The sequence below is a fragment of the Dermochelys coriacea genome, chromosome 6, assembly GCF_009764565.3.
Source record: "Dermochelys coriacea isolate rDerCor1 chromosome 6, rDerCor1.pri.v4, whole genome shotgun sequence".
In the NCBI taxonomy this organism is placed as follows: Eukaryota; Metazoa; Chordata; order Testudines; family Dermochelyidae; genus Dermochelys; species Dermochelys coriacea.
Window position 1 is genome coordinate 119,901,865 of NC_050073.1, and position 25,563 is coordinate 119,927,427.

Below are 25,563 nucleotides of genomic sequence, written 5' to 3' on the forward strand. Positions count from 1 at the left end.
GTGGAGTTCAGTCTAATGTTCAGTTCCCCTCACGAGCCAGAGTCATTCAGTACATAACTGCTAGCATTAAATCCCACAGTGTAGGTTTAAATCTCAAGTAATTAGTCAAGTGCAATCCAATTCTGCATACTTAGTGCAGGATGATCATTATGTTAAATACAAACTAAAAATATTACTATTAGAACCACATTACTGTGCAAACACTTTACAATGTCATAAAATATGAGCTATAGCATGCGTCTTGTAGGGTCAGCAACAGTAGCATCTTCAGTATTCTGCAAAATTAAACCAACCTGCTTCTAAGGTTCTCAACAGACTAGTAGCAAACACTCAACAACCCAGATTGGCTGAATTCCCTGACCAAGAGAGGATAACCAAGACGATGAATTTTCTAATAAAGAGGCAAGTTTTATTTGGTTTACTTGTTTATTAGATAGATCCAAACAGACAAAATTTGCAGGACTGCTTCTTGGAAGCACACATATTTGTGTGCGTGCTGAAGGAAATAATGTTGACTGCAGCATTCTGCCAAGCTTCTGTTAGATTAGTTAGTGAAAACATGCACAATTTACTTTGGACTACTAACTTTTATAACTTAAATAAAAGCAATTTTCTCCTTTGAGATGCGACTTTATTACCCTCATAATGCTGCTTTTCCAAGAGTAAAGTTTTCAGGAGAGTGATTTAGTGATTTAGCGCAGGCCACAGAATCTCACCCACCCACTCCTATGGGTGAGGTTTTTCATAGGAGTGGGTGGGTGAGATTCTGTGGCCTGCGCTGTGCAGGAGGTCGGACTAGATGATCAGAATGGTCCCTTCTGACCTTAGTATCTATGAATCTAGGTTCCACTGAAAGGTCTAAATCACTTTGGAAAAATGGGAATCAATCAGTCTGATGTAATGAAACACAGCAGGGACTTAATTTTCAAAAGCATCTATGGGGACATGAACAGGCCTTTTCTTTCACCTAACTGCTAAGGAAATCAGAAAAAGGCAATGTATTGAAAACTTCATGTAGTGTTCAACTCTAGAAAAGTTTTTAAAGCTGAAATTTAGACTTAACTCAGAAACAAGCGCACGCTTTGTCACTTAGCTGATTTATTATTTACCTCCCACTAATGAGGGGATCCTTTATACCCAGTGGGACAGATTTCTACCAATCTGGAAATAACATACATCTGTTTTCCACACCTTAAGAAACACTTTAAACTTAATATTGTATGTACATCAGTTGTGAGCCAGCAACAGTCTGGATATTTATCCAAACTTCCCTCATCACCTTCCTTCCACCAGTGATTCAAAGTATGTATTCACAACTCCATCCTCTTTCATCTCTCTCTACACCCAATAATTCGCACCTGTGGCACCCCATTAAAATTAGCTAACTCTGCTCTTGTCCTGCAGCTTTCCCTAGAGAATACAACCCCTTCCTGCTCTAGTAATTTATTCTCTCAACTCTGTCACCTCTCTCACAAAATATCCACCCAGGAGCACTTCTACACTTCTAAAATTCCCTCATTTCTCCTACCAGGATCTTTCTAATTTCTTCTGAGATGCACCAGTTATGGGTAAGAGTTACCGCCACTGTGACTAAAAGGCCCTTTTCCTCCTTTATCTCTGTGTCAGATTGAGGTATCTCATGTTTAACATGTAGCCAGCAGTGGTCCCCCTAATTTTTCCCAAGCATGTGTGGAATGAATTTTGTTATGTGCACTACTATGGAGGTGGTTTGTGACACATCACCTCCATAGTAGTGCACATAAAATTCATATGGTGGGGGTGGGGCTGAGGGGTTTGGAGTGTGGGAAGGTGAGGACTCTGGCTGGGGGTGCGGGCTCTGGGGTGGAGCTGGGGATGAGGGGCTCAGGGCTGGGGCAAAGGGTTTGGGGGAGAGGGGAGGAGGGCTCTGGCTGGGGGGTGCAGGCTCTGGGCTGGGGATGCGGGGTTCAGGGTGGTGGAGGGGGCTCTGGGCTGGGGCAGAGAATTGGGCTGGGGGGGTGAGGGCACCTCTGCAGCTCCAAGGTTGGGGCCACAGGTTAGGTGCATCTCCCCTGGCCGTGGCAGGTCCGGGCCAGCGTTGGGTTGGGGCTGTGGGAGAAGTGCCTCTCCCCAGGTCATGGCAGGTTTCGGGCCAGGACTTGGAAGAAGCACCTCTCCCCACCACAGCAGGTCTGGGGCTGGGGGAGAGGCATCTCTTCCCGCCACAGCCTTGAGCTGTGTCTACCTGTCCCGTTGGCCACATTTTCCCCCCTTTCTTGCCTTTCAGAACTATCCCAGTATTTCTCCCCCCCAAAACCTTCAAGGTCACTCCAGCTGCTCCATATCTCCTTCCGCAAGCTTCAGGAGCTTGGAGACAGTCAACTCCTGTTGCATTCACTTCCCATCCCTCTTTTCCTTCTCCTTCCATTTCAGCTGAGTATAGGGGTGGAAGTCAATTTTCTTCGCCAGGTTACAGTCCTCAAGTTCAAGGGCTTCCTGCTCTACTCTCATTGTCCACCTACCATTATTGCTCTATGCTGTGGATTTCACTGCCTTCCTTATGCTTGCAGTACTCTGCTCTTCCGGGTTTTCTTTCAACCATTCCTGCTGCTCTTTCAGTGTCTCCACCCGTAGTTCTTCCCTTGCACTCTGCATGCCACCTTCCCCAATGTTCTGTCCTTGTTTTCCCCCACTCCCGTTTCACACCTCATTGAGTCTCATAAGTTCAGCCTCCAGCTACACATGAACTACTCCCAAGTCTCTCTCCACTGCACCCTCTGTTCAAGTCTTACATGTGCCCTTCTAATAACTCATACCGAATGCCCCCCACGGCCAACTTCCTCTTCTTCAAACCGTTTGCTAGCGCTATTAATACCACTCCCCACCCGCCCCCACTCATCTGCCCAGGCTCTCAACTTCAATACCTGGTTTGAATTTCCCCTACACATTTCTAAAAATCAATCCTTCCCACTAAAAGCCTTGTCCATGCCCGTCATTTCAAGCATTCCTGCTTCTACCTCCATTCCCCTCCACTCTGCCGCAATTGCGACTGTGAAAATAGTTTCTTCTCCGGCCTACTATAACATCCACCAATTTTTGTACAGGATTCTCTTCACTTTTGTTATATTTTGCCTTCTTCTGAAATCTTCAAATTAAGAAAGTCTGAAGACTTTCATATTTAGCTGTATTTAACCAGTGTCCCATACAATTAAACTGTTAACAATTGGATACAGTGAACTTAAGCCTGGCAGGCTAAAACAATAAAAAATACATACATAAATAAAAAAGGCTTAGCCTTGATAAATTCTTGAGAAAATCTCTCCTTTTGTTTCACACTGATCTCATTAAACTAGCAACTGTACTGAAATTCCATGAGGTTCCTTGTTCATTTCCTTTCAATTCCATACCTGTTCCCTTCAATATATTCACCTGAGTTAGCTGCTTGCACTGATCCTTTGCAACCGCAGCTTCTTCCTTCAAAGCAGCAAGTATTTTGTCTTTTTCTTGTAGCTGGTGTATAGTTGCAGCTGAGTCTCCCTTACTAGCCTACAGCAAAAGGATATTAAAAGTGATCAAACATGCAGAAAGTATTAAAACTGAATTATCTATTATGGCATATATTGAAAGTTGCAGTAAACATGACTGGGGGTTTTCTCCCCCCTCCTTCACTGCTGCACAATCCAGCATGCAATCATTTGTCAGCCTACTACTAGCAACGTAATGCATGAGAAGGAGTTTTGGGTCTGCTACAAAAGGCCTCTAACAAATTTCATTAGACCAGGATATGCCTTTAAAAACACATAGCACAGCAGGTATAGCTGCATTTGAGCAGATTATTCTCCTTATCTGAGGTCAGATAGGAAGGTGGTGGTTTGGGGAGACGTTATCTACAGTATAAAATATCTATATAAAATATCTATATAAATATCTATAGTAAAAAAGTTACATGCTGCTACAACACCACAACAAGCCTGGTCTCCTAAAGCATCTTACTACCCAATAGAGGAAATGTTGTCCTGGGATTCCCCTCCACATATAGCAAAGACAGCAAAAACATTGTACTTGCCAGAATATTACTCTGTGGCAAAGTCTATCAACATGATTGAATCACGTTGATTCTAGGAGAGGGTTAATATATAACTCACACTTGCCCTAGATGTTATTGTAAAGCTATATGCAAACAGAATGGAAGAAAAGGGAACTGGGCAAATTCTAGATCTGACATAAATGCCTGTGACCTCTGCCACATGTAGATGTTTTAGTTTATGTGACTGATGGCAGACTTACTAAATGTTTTTGTGACTATGTGGCAATTTCTAGATTAAGTCTGATAACTGGTGAAATACATTAGAAATCCATATTCAGTTTTCTTTTAAATTTGTCCACTAATGGTTCCATCTTCATTTTGTGTTTGTGGCAGAGAGAAAGCCAGAAGGTAAGTGAATACTTAGAGGTAAATTAAGCCAATTGTTTGGTAGCAGCTCAATACAAAGCAAATACCTTCTTCACTAGATAAAGTGACTGACAACAATATTTCCTGCTTTCCTCTATGGAGTCCAAGGGCCACAACTACTAAACCTATAGGGAAAATGGAACTTTTCTATAAAAGCATATTGTACGTTTAAACGTGCACACATACATCCAGCCTGTGCTATTGATTCGGTAATATCCACATTTTCACCTGCAAAAATTAACACTTATTGGGTTTTATTGGGTTATAGAAGCCAAGACTTCTACTGTGTTTTGAACAGCTCCCGTCAAATCAATAGCAACAGACAGACATCATGCAAACCAAGGGCTAGGCTATATTAACGAGACAGAATACTATTGAAAAGCGTCACCGCTATACACACTGATTTTACACTGACACCATCCACACAGTGTTTTATTCTGGTCTCCCCATCCCAACAAGAATGTAGTGGGAATGTAAAGGCTCAGGTTAGGTGACAAAGTGATCTTAGACATAGAAAAACATCCATAAGAGATTAAAAGTATCAGGACCACTTTGGGGATTCATAGGAGATTACATAACAGTAGCTGAAATAACTAAATGCCAAAATATAAAATAAGGAGCCTTCTAATTTCTTTAGATGTCAACCAATTTAAAGGGTTATAAAAAGGAAAGTTTTTGCACAATGCATAATTAGCCTGTGGAACCCAATGCCACAAGCTATGAAAGCAAAAAGCCTAGTAGGATTCGAGAGGTTTAGATGTTTATATGAATAAGCATCAGACAGCTGACTAGCTAAACTAAAATGTGTAAGGGATATCACTCCTTCAAGACACACTATGCAATGACTGTTGGATTTAATGAAAAAGCTTCCCAAATAATGGAGAGTTACGCAGTAGCATGCTTATTGGAGTTTTGCATCTTCCTTTGAAGCATCAAGTACTGACAAAGGATATTAGACCAGATGAACCATTGGTCTGACATAACATGACAATTCCTGTGTTTCTAGAACGTGTTGAAGATGGAAAAGTGAATTATCTGTTTTCAGGACCACAATTAGCTGCATTAGATTTTTCACATAGGACAAGTTATCAAATAATCTTCAAGACTTACAGTAAAATTGCTGAGGGGCCCAGGGAATGGAGTTGGACTTTACATAAGGCAGATAGTCTGGCCCCCACGTCAAGCAAACATCTGTACAGAGTGGATGCAGTGACCTTTTCTCAGGTATGACAAAGCATTCATTCATTTCCTTCTCCCTTTTGATCCAATCCCTCTTCCTGCCACTGGTCCAAATTCACCCACTGTGTTTAAGCCCCTGTGATAACACAAGGAGCTATAGTATACCATCTCCACAAGAAAGGACAGGGCCAGAAAACGGGCCTGCTTTAGCAGTGCCGCCATCTTGGAGGTCTTGCCTTCTGAAATGTATGGCTCTATTTTTTTCCCCCAACCAATCAACATTCATTTGACATGATCACAAAGCCAACTCTCAGCCTACCAGGCCAGGACCTAGTAGATAACCAGTATACGTATACTGATGGCTGAGCATTAACTTGTGTACACAAAACGCTTAGTAAATAGAAAAAGAGGCGTTCTGGAAATAAATGCAAGATCTTCATGACAGACCATTATTCGGGCAGGTCACATTTTTGGTCTAGGTAACTTGACAGTGTTCCTTCCAAACACTTGTGTATTAAAAATAAATAGTACTATCTAGCTCTTACAGTGCTCACCTTCTGCAAGGCATCCTGTATCCCACTGGATTTCTCCTTTAGCAGCTCAACCACACAGAGGGCCTCACCTTCAGTGAAGGTCATGCTCTTCATAGCCAAGAGAAAATCCTTAAACTTTACTTCAGCATTTTCTATAATTAAAGAATAGTGACATTTACACTGTTGTGAATATCTATTCATTTACTTTGCTCCAAAATAATAAAATCTATGTAGGCACGTTCACATGTATTATGATGTTTCAAACTGAAATTAAACAGCAAAGTCACATATTCAGTGAAGACAACGTGCTTTATATTTATAAAAGAATCTGACTGTGGAACCTGCCAGTTGACTCCTTGGAATATAATTCTACTAGATCACTATTTGCACACTCAGTAGAATGATATAAAGTCATCAGCCACAAATCAAACAAACAGGTTGAAGAAAACGAAAACTAGCACATGAATTTAGAAGTGTACTAGGTAGGAGAGTCTTTAGGTTAAGAGACAGTAACTTGGATTTAGTTCCCAAGTTAAAGGGCAATTAGTATTATTTCGTGAGTAAGAGTGAGGTGCAAATAGCAAGGATATTGAATTCATCAAGCAGCATGATTTTGAACTGGAGAAAATGGAAGTTTTCAAGAACAACAACAGCCTCAGTGTAAAATAACTGATTCATTCCTAGATTAAAATTACAGAAGGCATCTAGCAGTAGGAAAACAGACTGATTTAAATGTGGATAGAAGAGACCAGTCCAACCCAGTTTACTTATCTTTGGTATATGAATGATAGCAACAGTTCAGAAAAATACTGCACCCATAGTAATTTTAGTAAAATTTAGCATAAAGTTCTGGCATATTCAATATACCTACCAAACATCAATTAGCACTGGAATGAATGTCAGTGGAGAAACTTGTAAGAACTAATTAATTTGGAAAGAACGAACAAAAGAACAAAAAGAAAAAGCAGATACAAAGAAGAACAGTAAGGGATCCAAACCCACACCCCAAATGTTCTTTTTAAGATTTGACGTGGGTCCAATCAAAACCAACTCCCATTTACTAACACAGAAGTGGTAGAAGCGCAGGTGGCAAAATGAATCAGTTTTACTAGCACTCAAGCGATTACCTGGAAAGAGAACAAGCCAATGAATGACAAAACCCTGAAATCCACAGAACAGGGAAAGATGTTGAGCCATTGTAGTTAAATTATCTGCTCTATTCAGCAGATAAATCCATATTAGCCTTGATCACAGGCCTTCACATCAAGCAGTAACTAGATTTGAGTCCGTCACTAATGCAGTTATCATGGAGCGAAACTCCAAAACCCCTGACTGGCAGGAGTCAAGTAGGTTAAGACGCCGCAGGAAAAGAAGAACTTGGCTCAAAGCAACATGTGCTTGGTGCTCTGCAAATAGAGGAAAACCTTGCCCCTGTGCCCAAGAAGCTTACTACTGAAATAAGGGAATGTTTCTAAATTAGGTGGACAAATCCCAGTTGACAGAAGAATTAGCTACATTTGAATTACATTCAAGGGAGTAAACGAAAAGGGATGGGTGCAACTGAGAAGCTTTTAGCCTCACTGTAGTATTGAACAGCCATCTGGACTACAAGCACAGGGGAAAAGGAAAAACAGGAACAGTACAATGCTGGGGTTCCATTTTAATCCCCTGAAAGTCGCCAAGATCCCTTTAATTCTATATTTAAAGTTACCATATATAGAAATCAAGTGCCATAAAGCAGGCTGCCAAGTCATTAGATAATGTTTATAAGGACATCAAGAGACTGATCCTTTTTACAGGCTTGACTAATGGGTCACCCCCTCACTCATTCCCCCTCTTCAACCACTCAAACATGTGAAGATCACATTTCAGGGCCCTGCAGTGTCAGGCAGCCTCTTTCAGTCCCTATTGTTTTATTCCTCATAGAGCATTGTCTTGCTCAGGGTACACAGTACTTAAATTCAGGGGTGTTGAGTATGTAAACAGACAGGTTTCCAGGGCCCCCCCCAAGCCCTATGACTGGACTTTCAAAAAGCTTGGTGGTAGGTTCCAGGAAAGGACTGACAGTCAGCCAGTGTCTAATGGATTTAAGTGGAGCGAGACTTGCAGTTCTCCTCTGAACTTTCTTTTGGGGGCAGAGGGCTCCCAATACGCAGCAGGAAGTCATTAAGGGAACTGGGCTCCTTACCCAGAACTGTAAAAAGGATCGAAAGGACGGGTAAATGTAAAAGCAATTCCCTGTAGTCAGAAATAAACCCCAAAAGACTAGGGATTCCTAGGGAACAAGACAGGGTTTTTTTCAGGATTAAGAAAATCAATGTCTGCTTTCCTATTGGAATAATTTTAACAATGTATAGACACATTCTGAAGATGAAGTTGAACATTCATCTTTTCATCTTAACAGATTCATGCAACTTCCACACACAATAGAGGCTGTAAATTGATTACATTGTCTCTTTTTGTTACATTACCTTTATCAGTTTCATTCTTCAGTTTCTTAGTACCGCTTTTCTGGATCGCCTCGGTTATGTCTTGTTTTGCCATATCAGCCACTTCTTTCTTTTCCACCGAAGGGTTCAGATCAGAGTTATCCATCAAAGGAACGTATGTAGTTGCATGAATAAGAGGCTCATCAACCAAAGCTGCAACTACAGTTCCATGGAACACGTTAATGTCATATAATAGTTATCTTTCACTTCAAAACTTAAGCACATCATGGTAGAAAGAGGTGGGTGAAATGTACCTGGTCCTCTTTTAAAAACTTTATCAGCTAGAGTTTCATAAATCCTCATTTCTATTTTTCACCACAGATTAATAACCTGAGTACAGTTGTTCAATTAACTAATCAAATGAGTACCTCTAAAACAAGGATTTAATAACTCAATTTACATTTGTCAATACCACCTTTTAGTACTTGGCCAGCAGATAAACTGACAGATTCATATTCCAACTTTCATTTCGCTTAAATGAAATAGCCACATGTAACTTATGAAGTTTGACTGCCTATGGCTGTAACACCATGGAGAGTTTAGCGTTAATAAAGTTTAAGATGGGGAAAAAAAATGATTACTACACTGTGATGTAATACATCCAGCGAGTTATTCCCACAAGCAAACTAAACTGTTCAGGCAGAATACACTAGAGACAGCAGTCAGGCCTAGCATACTTGCAGACTGAAGTTGATTTCACTAAGAAATCTAGTATTTTACAACAGCAAGCTCACAGGTTATTTGTACTACAGTAGTGCTTAGACATGCTGAGTGATACTGGGAGCCCCAGTGCTAGGCAATGTATAAACCCAGAGCAGAAGACAGTCCCTGCCCAAAGAGGTGGAGTGATTTGCCCATATGCTCAGGGTTTAGCTGATCGCCATATTTGGGGTCAGGAAGGAATTCTCCTCCAGGGCAGATTGGAAGAGGCCCTGGAGGTTTTTCACCTTCCTCAGTAGCATGGGGCACGGGTCACTTGATGGAGGATTCTCTGCTCCTTGAAGTCTTTAAGCCACGATTTGAGGACTTCAATAGCTCAGACATAGGTGAGGTTTTTCGCAGGAGTGGGTTGGTGAGATTCTGTGGCCTGCGTTGTGCAGGAGGTCAGACTAGATGATCAGAATGGTCCCTTCTGACTTTAGTATCTATGTATCACCTGGCAGGTCAGCACTGGCAAGAGAAACCAGCTCTGACACCTAGCCGAGCACCCTATACTTCCTCTGAATCATAAGCCACAAGCCTGTACATAGGTCATGTCTACTTCAGGAAAGTTTACCATTACATCCATCCTAAATCTAAGAGCAGTTTAGCTGAACCAGCGGAAAACCATACTACAGGCAAGCTCATTACAGCCATTTCCCCTCACCGTTTTACTGAAACTGGCTGAAAAAAATGAGTCTAAACCAAACGGGGGTTAAAACTGCTTGGCTGTTGGACCCTTGACTACATTACTGGTTTTCATGCCAGTTCAGCTGACCTAGTGCTGGAATGAAACCTGAAATTATTTGAGTTTTTGGTACATTTCCCTCTGCATGGGCAAGGTCTATGGTCCAAGAAATGTTACCACTCTGGCTGAAACAGACTGAAAAAAGAAAATGCCATACAGGATCACTACCTGTCTGACAGCGACTAGCCCCATATGCATCAGAGAAACATGCAAGAAATTCCCTTATGGACAACTATGCAATAAAGATACCTCTGAGGAAGTTCTCTCATGAAACAGCTATTTTTATTATTAATTATTTGTTTTACCATAGCAACTAGAAGCCCCAGTCAAGAATCACCGTGCTAGGCACTGTGCAAACAGAACAAGAGGCAGATGGATAAAGAGAGACGGGGAAGTCCGAGGAAACAACAAGAAAATATTGGTCAGCATGATTGGCAGTGGTCTCTCTCAGCGGACCAACAGTAAGGGTTGTCATGCTTTCTGAAAGCATCATGGCTAAGGGGAAGTTTTGGAGGAGGAGAACAGTTTTGTAGATGTTTGCAGAAAACTTCTCCCAAGTGTGAGGGGGAAGAAGGAAAGTGCTTGTTCTAAAATTTAACAAGTGGGTGATGGAGGCTGGCATAATGGGCTGATTGGAGGCAGGAATTGACATCTCAATAGCAAATGAGAGATGATAGGGTGGGGATACGCCATGAAGGGCCTTGAAAATGAAGACAAGCAGCTTAGGTTTGATGTGATGGCAAAAGCGAAGGGAGAGCCAAAGAGATGCGTGACACGGTCAAAGCGTTGGCTAGGAATATGATCTTGCAGCAGCTTTTGGAATGGATATGAGCAGGGCAACAAAGTACTTGTCAAGGCCAGAGAAAAGATGTTGCAGTAATTGAAATGCAAAGTAATGACAGCCTGGACCAGTTTATGATCAGCTTATTCGCCGAAACATGAGGGTTTCATAGAATCATAGAATATCAGGGTTGGAAGGGACCCCAGAAGGTCATCTAGTCCAACCCCCTGCTCAAAGCAGGACCAAGTCCCAGTTAAATCATCCCAGCCAGGGCTTTGTCAAGCCTGACCTTAAAAACCTCTAAGGAAGGAGATTCTACCACCTCCCTAGGTAACGCATTCCAGTGTTTCACCACCCTCTTAGTGAAAAAGTTTTTCCTAATATCCAATCTAAACCTCCCCCATTGCAACTTGAGACCATTACTCCTCGTTCTGTCATCTGCTACCATTGAGAACAGTCTAGAGCCATCCTCTTTGAAACCCCCTTTCAGGTAGTTGAAAGCAGCTATCAAATCCCCCCTCATTCTTCTCTTCTGCAGACTAAACAATCCCAGCTCCCTCAGCCTCTCCTCATAAGTCATGTGCTCTAGACCCCTAATCATTTTTGTTGCCCTTCGTTGTACTCTTTCCAATTTATCCACATCCTTCCTGTAGTGTGGGGCCCAAAACTGGACACAGTACTCCAGATGAGGCCTCACCAGTGTCGAATAGAGGGGAACGATCACGTCCCTCGATCTGCTCGCTATGCCCCTACTTATACAACCCAAAATGCCATTGGCCTTCTTGGCAACAAGGGCACACTGCTGACTCATATCCAGCTTCTCGTCCACTGTCACCCCTAGGTCCTTTTCCGCAGAACTGCTGCCGAGCCATTCGGTCCCTAGTCTGTAGCGGTGCATTGGATTCTTCCATCCTAAGTGCAGGACCCTGCATTTATCCTTATTGAACCTCATTAGATTTCTTTTGGCCCAATCCTCCAATTTGTCTAGGTCCTTCTGTATCCTATCCCTCCCCTCCAGCGTATCTACCACTCCTCCCAGTTTAGTATCATCCGCAAATTTGCTGAGAGTGCAATCCACACCATCCTCCAGATCATTTATGAAGATAGGTTTATTATCCCTAACATAACTATGGATGTTCCCAACCTTACAATGTTCTTTACTGGATCCTAACCAACCACCTCAGTCTCAGTGTCATTGGGCGGTAACGAGTACCATTGGCTTGTGTGTTGTATAAAAACAAAAATTAGTCCCTTTTATTAGTTTTAAATATGTCGCTTTTCAATTTCACTCCATGTTCCCTTGAGACATCATATTACGAGAAAGGATGAATAGAAGGCTTGGGATAATTAAAATTTGATGACTTTCTAATGACTTTTGCCTAAAGCGAGGTAGCTTTTAAGCCTAAAACAATACCCCATTTTGAATCATTTTCTCTTTTCTTTTAAGGAAATTAAAAGGTTTCTACCCTCTAAAATTCCTACTTTTTATTAGAAAAGCTACTCCTTTGCCAATCTTAGGAAATGTAAATTGGTTGTGCTATTCAAGTGTACGCCTATTTACATAATACCCAGTTAATGATATTTGAACTAGGAAATATTCTGTAGTATTATCTCACCAGAGTCAATTTTGTGTTTCTTTGTAGAAACTTTCTTCTTTCCTGATCCACTTTCTTGTTTTATTTCATGCTGGAACAGCAGTGGGTCTTGTTTTTTGGTAGGAGACATAAATGACTCACTCTTTGAATCCTGGTCATCTACAAAAGGGATATGAGAGAGACATTCACTTCTCTATTCACAAAGAACTATATTTAAATAGTGAAACTGCAATAAGCAGTGAAGTCATTCCAGACTGAAGACGCTCTCGCCTACACTTTAATCAGAATTTAAAGTTCTGCGTGCATATGTAATAAAACCAAGTTAAACCCAAAGACAATACAGGATTGTAGCAAACTTAGCAGCAGCAACCATGCTGGGAATTATACATGCAAGCAGAACACAGAGCAGTGAAACCAAACACTCAAACAAATGGCAATTGGCATTCTCTAGTTTTAACAATTCCAGTCAAGATGCATTGCGGCACAAAAGCAAAATTGATGGTCTTTTTGTTACAAAAATTAACTTCTCATTTTCTGCAACATATTCCTGCCAACCCCTTAAACAATTCACCTCTCCCCACTCAACAAATAATGGAATTGTGAGAAGCAGAAAATAATGTCCCATGTTATGAAACTATTCCCTTTAAAGTTGCTTATAATAGACATTCAGCTCTCTTTTTGGAGAGAATATTCTACATGATCTTCCCATCAGAGCTGGAACACACAATAGGGTTATTATGGCAGTTTCTGTCATCCAAGGACAAAAATTAGTTGAGGTTGCCTTCAAAACAGTCTTTTCAAACCACATTTCATAGCCAGGCCCACAAAGACAGTTTCTGAAAAGATCTAAATACCCACACTATAGGATTTAGTACATCTGCTTTTCTATTCTAAACCACAAACCATGTCATTTTTTTCCCAATCTGTGTCTAACAGGTTACATACAGCTGCATATAAAAAGGCCAAGACCTCCAATTGTTTTTGAATTATTTTAAAAGTTGGAATATTTTTAAACCACTGTTCATATTTAAGCAATTGTAGTTAACATGTTTAACATACTAGCTTTTGCTACCTCGATAATATGGATTAAAAAACAAGCGCCAATAAGTCGGTCTATGATCAGGCAGCATCCTGGCCTTCTGCAGAAAGGATCTATGCTCTAGTAACGGAGGTTGGTTATAATGGCTGGACTAGTTTCTTTTCTAGGTCCAGGGAACATTTCATTTAAAATTTTCTACTTCTTACAGTTCCAAGATAGTTACCCAGTGGAAAGAGTTCTTATCGTAGGTATCTGACTTTGCAGTAACCAACTTATAGAAAGATCCTGGTAACTTAAAGGAAAATTAATTGCCATAGGATTCAGGGCTTTATGTATTCCCGCTCTCATCAGAGCAACTGTTAGGTGCTAGGGTTTGCAGTAATGTTACAGCCATGTTGATCCCTGGATACGAGCGAGACAAGGTGGGTGAGTTGGTCCAATAAAAAAAAATATTACCTCACCCATCTTGTCTCTCTCATGTCCTAGGGTCTCATTTTGGGATAGCATGATGCCAGAGTGTCTAGCGAACATTTTTCTACAGTCTTTGAGGTAATCAAGCCTTTAATAGCTTAAGACCAATTTAGCCAAACCATAGAACAAAACAGAATTAGGAGATTACCTCACCAATTTTGGTAGAGGTAAATAAATATGGGATGGGGGGGTGGGGAGGGGGGGAGAAAAGGGAAGGCATCACTGCCGGATGAAATATGGAAAAAGCAAAAAACCCTTAAAAACAAGAAGTGAACTTCTGCACAACGCAGAACTAGAAGAACAGTTCTGATAAATAACTAAATACTACATTGTCTTGCAATAAGCAGAACACAGTTTTGGCATGCAAGTAATATATGTAACATGAGATACCGATTCCATTTTTCTGCTTCTTCTGCCCAGGTTTCTTCTTCGATCCTGTTGCTTCAGAGGGTGGAGTGGGTTGTTTCGTAACAGGGACTGGTTCAATTTTCTTGCCTCCAGGCTTGGATCCTTCTGATTCCTTAGACACGTGATCCTCTTGCACGGTCTTATGTTTCTTCTCCTTCTTCTTCCGTTCTCTAACACTGCTCGATGCTTCAGTCAAACCCAAGGGAACAGGAAGTACGTGCTCATCATCTGCAATCATGGCGTCAGACAGTTTAAACTCCCGAGGTATACTCTCAGAATCCGACTCATGGAGGTTCCCATTCTGAGCATCTTTCCTCTTGTTCTTTTTCTTCTCAGTTTTCTTTTTATCCATCTTAGAAGGCAGAAACTTTTGGTCCCTTTTCTGTTTTGCAAGGACTTCATCGTATAATGTTTCTTTCATGAAAAGCCAGAAGAAGAGGAAGATGACTGTAATAACCACTGAAGGAATGAGGATGATAAAATAGGTAGACTCATAAAACTCCATTGTGCTTTTTCTTTACTTCCTAGAAAGAAAAAAAAAAAATCTAAGGACAAAAAGAAGAACAAGAATTAGTTTCAGGTCAGTTTTTTTTCAGATTCCTTAACTACTACTATATTTTATAGATAATTACTTCTAAGTGTGCTACATTAAAACTAATAGTTACTTCTTAAGTGCAAACCTGAAAATCTACATAAATAAGAATTTCTGGAATCAGTTATCCTTGGACAAATCACATCTCAGGGGTTCTTAGTATGTACAGGAAAGCTTTAGAGTTTATAACACTAGTGTCCATTAGTTTGGTAGCAGGGAGGTTCCCCACTACCACCTGATTTTCAGGAATTTACATATTTTAAATACCAAAAAACAGATCACAAAACACTTCAAAGGCTGTCCAGCAAGAACCAATAAATACAGGGTAATGGGTGACAGTGTCACCCCTCAATCCAAACTTTTTGCAAAAAGTTAAACCACGTTTATGAAGTTTTAATTTAGCCAAGAAATCAAATTTCAGCCTATTATATAGGATATAACCTTAGAAGCGAGCTGAAGGGAAGAGGAAGGAGAGAGAAATAAAGGCCTAAATCTTGGCCTATCTTGAAGAATGTCCTGAATCTTTCCCCAGACAAAGAAAGGATTTATTGGATAAATATCCTGGTTTTAAACAGGCTCAGGGCCCTCTGAGGGCCCCAATCTTTAGGGAAGGGTTAGGAGGACTCCTCAGGCCCAAAAAAAAAAAAAAGTGTGTGTGTTCTGAGCTGAAGATGTGATGAACTTGAAATCACAAGGAATCCCACATGGTGGGGTTTGGAAGCACTGCTCCTACTACAGCCAGTGTTAGGGCTGAGGGAACCCTAGTAAGCTTATTAGCATGTGTGTAGATTCTCTTACTGCTTTTCATGTTTTCTCTGTAGTGCTTTTACTTTCATAAAATGGGCTTGCATAAGAAGAACTGTGTGGTATCTATAATTGTAGGCAGTCACACTGTTAACTGTCTCTGAATAAAAAGCGACCAGGTGTGCTTGGGCAGACTGTATCTGCTGGGAATAACACAGTGAAGACATGGAACTGTGCAGCCTGGAAACATCCCCGTCAGAAGGGAGAGAGTTGCGTGTCTCCACCCAACAGAGGTGACTGCCAGGGAAGCCGGAGGCCTGAGAGGGGGTGCCCTTGCTGAAGTGCTGAGGGGAAACACAGATGCAATTGCCATGAACTGTGAAACATGTAATCACATTGATCATCTGAGTTGAAGCGTATAAGAAGGCAAGAGAATTCTATGGAAGTTCATTGCATTACCATATGTGCACATTGACACTGGAGTATATAAGCAAAGCAGAAATGCAAGGGAACATACATGCAAGCATCCACCACATCAAAATAAAGCCATAAATCTAATTTTAGGCCCAGACTTGACAATCTAATTTTATTTTTAGATTGGACACCATGGAGATACTTTGTTAGAAAGTGGAACAGAGTTGGACTTCTGTACAAATTTTATTTTCCTGACTTCAACCTGCTTTAGACTATTAGTTTCCAAGGGCTTGTCTACAGAGTGGGATAATTCACTCTGTGTGAATGTGATTGCCAAAACAAACTAGCATGCTTCACATTAATTGGTCTGTGTAGACCCCTGCCGGTGCATTTTAACATAGAGTGTTTGAAACAGTATTATTACATTAAAGCACTCTAGGTAACTTTTAGTGACCAGGTGTACACAGGCCAATTAAACTAAATTGAATCAAGGCCACTTTGTTTTTGAATGAGAATGTCCCCATGAGGGTTTAATGCAATTTAACTAATCCGCTTTTAATTCACAACTTTAGTTAGTTTGGATTAACCTTCCTTAGCATTCCCGTGTAGACAAGCCCAAAGAAAAGAATCCACCTATAAAAATCAAAGTTGTAATCATTCAAAAAATGAAGCTAGAATTCCACCTGAAAATATGCAACTACAAATTCATTAACTTTGAACTTCGTTTAAAAATAATTAAGGTTGGAAGCGTGAGCTTTAATGTAGTCCAGCTAACACGCTATCACTCCCTTTACAACAAAACCTACACCTGATTATCAGAATATGTAGAGATGAACAGCCAAGGAATCCAGCCTGTTTCTACAGCAATACAATTTTATCACCTCTCTAGCCACCCCATTCACCCATAAATGGTGCCCCCTAAATGTTGTTAAAATATATGCAAAACCCTAACAAGTTACCAGGAAATTTTATTTTCTTTGTATGTGGAGTCAGTAACAGGTCATTCTCTCTCACACACACACGCACACACTGCTGGGTAAGAATTCTGTGCTGGCTACAGCCATAGATTAAAAGGAGAGGAAAGCATAGGACCACTTCTATATCTGGACACTAAGGCAAACCGTATGGAGCATTTTTCCCACCACAGTCTCAGTACAGGGATTCATTTGCTCAATGCTTTTTTTGCCTCTGTTTTCACTAACAAGGTCAGCTCCCAGACAGCTGTGCTGGGCAACACAAAATGGGGAAGAGATGGCCAGCCCTCTGTAGAGATAGAGGTGGTTAGGGACTATTTAGAAAAGCTGGACGTGCACAAGTCCATGGGGCCGGACGAATTGCATCCGAGAGTGCTGAAGGAATTGGCGGCTGTGATTGCAGAGCCCTTGGCCATTATCTTTGAAAACTCGTGGCGAACGGGGGAAGTCCCGGATGACTGGAAAAAGGCTAATGTAGTGCCCATCTTTAAAAAAGGGAAGAAGGAGGATCCTGGGAACTACAGGCCAGTCAGCCTCACCTCAGTCCCTGGAAAAATCATGGAGCAGGTCCTCAAAGAATCAATCCTGAAGCACTTAGAGGAGAGGAAAGTGATCAGGAACAGTCAGCATGGATTCACCAAGGGAAGGTCATGCCTGACTAATCTAATCGCCTTTTATGATGAGATTACTGGTTCTGTGGATGAAGGGAAAGCAGTGGATGTATTGTTTCTTGACTTTAGCAAAGCTTTTGACACGGTCTCCCACAGCATTCTTGTCAGCAAGTTAAGGAAGTATGGGCTGGATGAATGCACTATAAGGTGGGTAGAAAGCTGGCTAGATTGTCGGGCTCAACGGGTAGTGATCAATGGCTCCATGTCTAGTTGGCAGCCGGTGTCAAGTGGAGTGCCCCAGGGGTCGGTCCTGGGGCCCGTTTTGTTCAATATCTTCATAAATGATCTGGAGGATGGTGTGGATTGCACTCTCAGCAAATTTGCGGATGATACTAAACTGGGAGGAGTGGTAGATACGCTGGAGGGGAGGGATAGGATACAGAAGGACCTAGACAAATTGGAGGATTGGGCCAAAAGAAATCTAATGAGGTTCAATAAGGATAAGTGCAGGGTCCTGCACTTAGGATGGAAGAATCCAATGCACCGCTACAGACTAGGGACCGAATGGCTCGGCAGCAGTTCTGCGGAAAAGGACCTAGGGGTGACAGTGGACGAGAAGCTGGATATGAGTCAGCAGTGTGCCCTTGTTGCCAAGAAGGCCAATGGCATTTTGGGATGTATAAGTAGGGGCATAGCGAGCAGATCGAGGGACGTGATCGTTCCCCTCTATTCGACACTGGTGAGGCCTCATCTGGAGTACTGTGTCCAGTTTTGGGCCCCACACTACAAGAAGGATGTGGATAAATTGGAAAGAGTACAGCGAAGGGCAACAAAAATGATTAGGGGTCTAGAGCACATGACTTATGAGGAGAGGCTGAGGGAGCTGGGATTGTTTAGTCTGCAGAAGAGAAGAATGAGGGGGGATTTGATAGCTGCTTTCAACTACCTGAAAGGGGGTTTCAAAGAGGATGGCTCTAGACTGTTCTCAATGGTAGCAGATGACAGAACGAGGAGTAATGGTCTCAAGTTGCAATGGGGGAGGTTTAGATTGGATATTAGGAAAAACTTTTTCACTAAGAGGGTGGTGAAACACTGGAATGCGTTACCTAGGGAGGTGGTAGAATCTCCTTCCTTAGAGGTTTTTAAGGTCAGGCTTGACAAAGCCCTGGCTGGGATGATTTAACTGGGACTTGGTCCTGCTTTGAGCAGGGGGTTGGACTAGATGACCTTCTGGGGTCCCTTCCAACCCTGATATTCTATGATTTATAATCCCTCTTTAAGAAGCCCATTAATCCTTTCCCTGCTGCACTTGGTCTGGGGTACAAGCTGATAATTTTTCTAAACGTTTCCTCCAAAGAAATAAGAATTTCTTGTAAGCAAGGGCAATAGAAAATAACCTGAGTTTGTAGGCGGAGCAGTTTTGATGATTTTAAGAGACTGAGCAATGAAGCTGGTGCAGAATTTGGCAGCGCCTTTGTTTCACTGTACCTCCTCCCAGGAGCATGCGACCCCACTGCTTCTGGATCTACACTGGCTCCCTATTCACTGCAACCTAGAGGGTTGCCAGGCGTCTGGTTTTAGACTAGAACACACAGTCAGATAGGGACCCTGGTTCCGGTCGGCAGCCGTTAAAAGTCCAGTCCGTGGCACAGTGCAGGTCCGGGGCTAAGGCAGGTTCCCTGCCTGCCCTAGCTCCATGCAGCTCCTGGAAGCAGCTGCCAGGTCCTTGCAGCCCCTAGGCACAAGGGTGGCCAGGGAGACTCGGCACGCTGCCCCTAGTGCCAGCTCTGCAGCTCCCTTCGGCTGGGAACCGCAACCAATGGGAGCTGAGGGGGCAGCACCTGCCGCCACAAAAGCAGCACATGGCACCTCCCTGGCCACCCATGCAATTAGAGGCTGCACTGCCGGGCAGATTCCTGGGAGCCACAGTAAGCACCACTAGGACCACGCACACCGAACCCCCCTCCACATCCCAAACCCCTGCCCCAGCCTGGAATCCCCTCCTGCACCCTAACTCCCTCCCAGAGCCTGCACCCCCCAACACCATGCCCCAGCCCTGAGCCCCCTCCTGCACCCCAAACCCCTCATTCCCAGCCCCAGCCCAGAGACCGCACCCCACCCCTCCATACCTCAACTCCCTGACCCAGTCCAGAGCCCTCATCCTCCTCCTACACACCAACCCTCTGCCCCAGCCTGGTGAAAGTGAATGAGGGTGGGGGAGAGCAAGCAACAGAGGGAGCGGGGATGGAGCGAGCAGGGGTGGGGCCACAGAGAAGGGGCAGGGCATGGGTGTTAGGTTTTGTGCAATTAGGAAGTTGGCAACCCTAACCAGCTAGAATTTACTTGCTGACTTATCTATAAAGCCCTATGGGGGCTAGGACCTACTTATCTGAAAGGCCACCTCTCTTTATGCTACGTCACCACACACAAGCTCAGCGGAGGCCTCACCCATAACGGGAGGTGAGTTGCATACATTATAAAAAGAGCTTACCCAATAATTAGGGTATCACCATATCAAAATAAATATAAGTAAATCATGAAAGTTAGGACAATTTTTCAAGACACCATAAATTAAAACTCTAATTTTTAATCCAGCTTCCCAGACAAAGTCGAGCCTCACATGAGATGCAGCATGGGGAATTTCAGGAAGGCGTCTCTTTTCGGAAAAAAAAGTGCAGGGGGTTTGAAAGTTGGGCTAACAGAAAGCTAGCTTCAGTTTTAACTACGATGTAGCTATAGTTACGCTATACGAACAGCTTCTTGTGCTAGTGAGTGAGCCAAATTAGTTCTCTTGAAAAAATGAATTTGATGTTTTCCTCAGCCAGAGTCAATATTGAACATTTACACAAGAGCATAATCCCTGAAATAAATGTGTAATTATGCAAATTTTTCACAAGTGTAATTAAATTGATTACAGTACATTATTACTGTAATTATACAGTTCACAATATCCAATTACTAAGAATGCTCCTTCAGAACCATACCAGTGTTTTCTCCATTACCAATATACAACTCCTTCGGGACTCTCAAACTCTCAACACTGTCTGGACTCAAGCAACATGAATTGACTGTCATTCATTGCAGCCCTTGCCCCACATACCTCTCCATATTCAACACAAGACGGTCAGGTGGAGTGGACCTAAATGCACTAAACAAAGGAACACTGCAAAGATCCCTCTCAGTAGTCAGAAAAGATGTTGGAACAGTGAACAAGCCAGCACTGAAAGGAGTTGCAGAGAGCCACAAAAACCACACTCCAAGATCTTGATGTGATGTTACATCAATATGAAATGAAGCTGAGCCAAACTGGTGCAGTGTCACAATGTAATGGCCTAGCAATGATTTTGTGGCTCTCCACTAGGGAAGATGTGAACCACCACAGCTGAATACCAGAGCTCCTGAATAAACACAAGAATAGACTCATTTTTAAACAGAACAATGGGTCAGTAGAGGATGCATGTATATAAAAGCTTGAAATTTCCAAAGGAGCAGTCAATGTTATTATGGCAGTTTTGTAATGAGGAATATGTATCTGATAAAACTAGTTCCTATCTGAGTTAGCAGACATGTTCTAGTCTTTGCAGTGAAACTCCTTCTGATAAGTTTGTTCCCCAACGCTTTATTCTGCTTGTACAGTAGATTTTCAGAATCCCAATGAATCAAATTAAAATGTCATGAGTGATTACAGCAAAACAGCTTGGAAATTCAGTTTCAGTTGCATAAACCTCAAAGTGTTTTTAAAACACACACAGTTACCTACTTTTCCATAACTGTTGTTCAAGATATGTTGTACATATCCATACCACTGTAGGTGAGTGTGCACCTCATACACAGCTGTTGGAGAGGTTTCCCTCAGCAGTACCTGTTGGGGCAGCATGAGCACCCTCTGTTGCCTCACACCACTGCACCCAGATATAAAGGGCCAAGCTGCCCCTGACTCCTCTGGATTCCTTCCTACTGGAAAGACTCTGGTAGAGAGGGGAAGGAGGGTGAGTCATGGAAAAGACATGTGCAACACATCTCCAAGAGCAACAGTTATGGAAAGGTAGGTAAACATTTTTCATTTGAGTGATTGCACATTTATTCTACTGTAGGTGACTCACAAGCATTTCAAACTGGAGGTGGGCTTGGAATCTACCTGAACAGGGATTGTAGGACCACTCGTCCAAATCTGGCATCAGCTCTAGATTCATGAGAAATGGTATAGTGAGGGGCAAATGTATGGACCGACAACCATGTTGCTGCCCTACAAATGTCCAGTATGGGTACACGAGCCAGGAAGGCTGTGGAAGTAGCCTAAGCCACCTCTTTACTTGGCAGTGCAATATCAGACAATCAGTAGCACAAAGGACAACAACTAGAAATCCAGGAAGAGATCCTCTGGTTGACTGTCTGAACCTGCAACAAAGCGCTCAAATGAAGATCTGAAAGATCTAGTCTGATCCAGATAATAAGCCAAAGCTCTTCTAACATCTAGAGTGTTGAGCTTTTCTTCTTCTTTATTCAAATGAGGCTTTGGAAAGAAAGTCATCAAAAATATTGCTGGAATAATGTGAAAAGTGAGAAAACCACTTTTAGACAGGAATTTTGGGTGAGGCTGAAGGAAAACCAGTGTTCCTAAAGAAAACTGTGTATGGAGACTGACACTAAAACTCATAGCTTCCCTACTGGCCAAGGTTACAGCAATCAAAAGCCACCTTCAGAGACAGGTGTAACAGAGAACAAGTCACTAGCAGCTCAACAGGGATGTGGGTATAATCTGAGCAAACCCTTTAGAAATCTGACATACATAGGGTTTGAAAAAAACTGATCAGTTATCCATGGGAAGGTGGAAAGCTGAGATAGCCGCCAAAACTGACTGATGGAACTGAGAACTAATCCTTGTTGTTTCAGAAACACAAGATAGTCCAAGATATGGCAAATCGGAGCCTGAGCTGTGGGTACATCTCTTTGTATGGACCAAAACGGACAATATCTTCCATTTATCAAGATAACTAGTCCTAGTTGAAGGCGTCCTATTATTTAGCAGAATTTCAGGTGGAGGGCCTGAAGGCTGGCATGAAGGAGGTGGGTGGTCCTGGGAGATCACATCCACATCTCTCGGAAGCAGCAGTGGAGGTCTGACCAACAAGGGCAGTACACTTTAAAACTAGTTGTTGACAGGGCCATGCAAGGGCTATTCAAATAAGGTGAGTGGAATCTTGCTCGACTTTGGAGAAGACCTCAGGCAGCAGGGAAGAGCAAAACTGGCAGGAAGGCATAACCAAGGTAGGAAGAAAGCCTCTGTCAGTGAACCCAGGATAGGAGCTGCTTGTGAACAAAAAAGGAAGAGATGACATTTGTTGTTTTCTCTGGTTGCAAACAGTTCCATTTGGGGAGTACCCACTGCTGGAAAATGGACCTGGGCACATCTGGGTGAAGAGACCACCCATGGTAACCTGCAAATGATCTGCTCAAGAGGTCTACCAAATGTTTTGAGCTCCTGGAAGGTAATCAGCTCTCAGGTTGATGGATGTGGTGATGCAGAAATTCCAAAGGAGGATAGCATCCTCGCATAACTTTTTCGAATGGGCCATCCTTCATTTGTTTACAAAGAGCATGGCTGCTGTGTTGTCTGCGAGTACCAACCGATTCCACCCCTTGGTATGTAGAAGGAACAACACGCTCGGTAAACTGATTGCCCAGTGTTCTTGATATTCATATAGCGACTTGGAGCCTTTGGTTTCCTCAGGATCTAAGCCTGAAGGGGACCTAATTGAGATACTTTACCTAGATCCGATCCATCTGTGAGCAAGTGACTCTTGTGAAGGGACAAAGGGAACTCCCTCAAACACATCTGCAGGTTCTACCCACCAGTAAATTCAGGGAGACAAGACCCAAGCAGGCACTTGAACCACCATGTCCACATGACAATAGGCTGGTGAGTACGCAGAGGTAGACCTGTAGTTCTGAGGCATAGCCTGCCATGCTGCACCATGCAAGTCCACACCACCATGTATACTAGAAGTATGAGGCAGTTCTGAACCGCAGGGACAGGATAAGCCTTTAGATCTGGAGCAATGACCCACATTGTTTGGAACCTCTCCTCTGGCAGGAAAGCCCTAGCCTTTGTAGAGGTCAGGACTGCCCCTATGAATGCAATTCTCTGAACAGGCATCAGGATAGATTTCTGTGTTGATTAGGAGCCCCAAGGCATCAAAAGTGGCCTGAATAGTGGCTAAGCTGGAGAGTAGCTAAGATCTAGACCAGCCTCACTAGCCAGTCATACAGGTAGGGGAGCACATGGACATCCAACTTTCACACCGCTACTATAACCTTGCATTTTGGGAACACACTGACAGGCAGCACTGCAAATTGGTAGTGGAATCCATTGATCATTAATCTGAGAAACTTTCTGTGGCTCTGGTGAATCGTCACATGAAAATAAGCATCCTTTAAGTTGATCAGCATACCAGCCCCCGGGACCTAAGGAAGGGATAATAGGCAATAGAATACCAATTAAAATTTATTAAATATTTCTGGATTTTTCTCTACATTTTCAAATATATTGATTTCAATTACAACACAGAATACAAACTACACTGCTCACTTTATATTATTTTTATTACAAATGTTTACACTGTAAAAATGATAAAAGATGCAGTATTTTTCAATTCACCTCATACAAGTACTGTAGTGAAATCTCTTTATCGTGGAAGTGCAACTTACAAATGTAGATTTTTGTTACATAACTGCACTCAAAAACAAAAAAAACAATGCAAAACTTTTTAGAGCCTACAAGTCCACTCAGTCCCACTTCTCATTCAGTCAATCACAAAGACAAAACAAGTTTGTTTACAGGAGATAATGCTGTCCATGTCTTATTTACGTCACCAGAAAGTGAGAACAGACATTCAACGGGGACTTTTGTAACTGGCATTACAAGGTATTTCATGCCACATGTTAAACATTTGTAAGCCCTTTCATGCTTCGGCCACCATTCCAGAAGATATGATTCATGCTGATGATTCTCATTAAAAAATAATGTGTTAATTAAATGTGACTGAACTCCTTGGGAGAGAATTGTACGTCTCCGGCTCTATTTTATCCACATTCTGCCATATATTTGATGTTACAGTAGTCTCGGATGATGACTCAGCAGCACATGTTGTTCATTTTAAGAACTCTTTCACTGCAGATTTGACAAAATGCAAAGAAGGTACCAATGTGAGATTTCTAAAGATAGCTACAGCACTTGACCCAAGGTTTAAGACTCTGAAGTACCTTCCAAAATCTGAGAGCGACGAGGTGTGGAGCGTGCTTTCAGATGTCTTAAAAGAGCAACACTCGATGCGGAAATTACAGAACCCAAACCACCAAATAAGAAAATCAACCTTCTGCTGGTGGCATCTGATTCAGATGATGAAAATGAACATTTGTCAGTCCGCACTGCTTTGGATTGTTATCGAGCAGAACCTGTCATCAGTATGGATGCATGTCCCCTGGAATGGTGGTTGAAGCATGAAGGACATATGAATCTTTAGCACATCTGGCATGTAAATATCTTGCGACACCGACTACAACAGTGCCAATGAGAACACCTGTTCTCACTTTCAGGTGACATTGTGAACAAGAAGTGGGCAGCATTATCTCCTAAAAATGTAAACAAACTTGTCTGTCTGAGCGATTGGCTGAAGAAATAGGACTGAGCAGACTTGTAGGCTCTAAAGTTTTACATTGTTTTATTTTTGAATGCAGTTACTTTTTTGTACATAATTCTGCATTAAATTCAACTTTCATGATAAAGAGATTGCACTACAGTGAATTGAAAAACACTTTTTCTTTTATTTTTTACAGCGCAAATATTTGTAATAA

The 25,563-nt window shown here is 42.3% G+C and overlaps 1 protein-coding gene across 12 annotated transcripts in view; it reads right to left on the reverse strand.

Moving 5' to 3' along the window:
- KTN1 (kinectin 1) overlaps nucleotides 1-25,563 on the reverse strand; it is a 123,142-nt gene that overhangs the window by 58,809 nt on the left and 38,770 nt on the right. For all 12 annotated transcript variants that reach the window (XM_043517660.1, XM_043517657.1, XM_043517651.1 and 9 more), the window contains 5 exons: nucleotides 14,357-14,919; nucleotides 12,478-12,615; nucleotides 8,616-8,792; nucleotides 6,166-6,296; nucleotides 3,409-3,525 (listed from right to left, as the gene is read on the reverse strand). In XM_043517660.1, coding sequence (XP_043373595.1) covers nucleotides 3,409-3,525; nucleotides 6,166-6,296; nucleotides 8,616-8,792; nucleotides 12,478-12,615; nucleotides 14,357-14,879 — 1,086 coding nt within the window. In that variant the 5' untranslated portion in view covers nucleotides 14,880-14,919. The remainder of the gene's footprint in view (nucleotides 1-3,408; nucleotides 3,526-6,165; nucleotides 6,297-8,615; nucleotides 8,793-12,477; nucleotides 12,616-14,356; nucleotides 14,920-25,563) is intronic.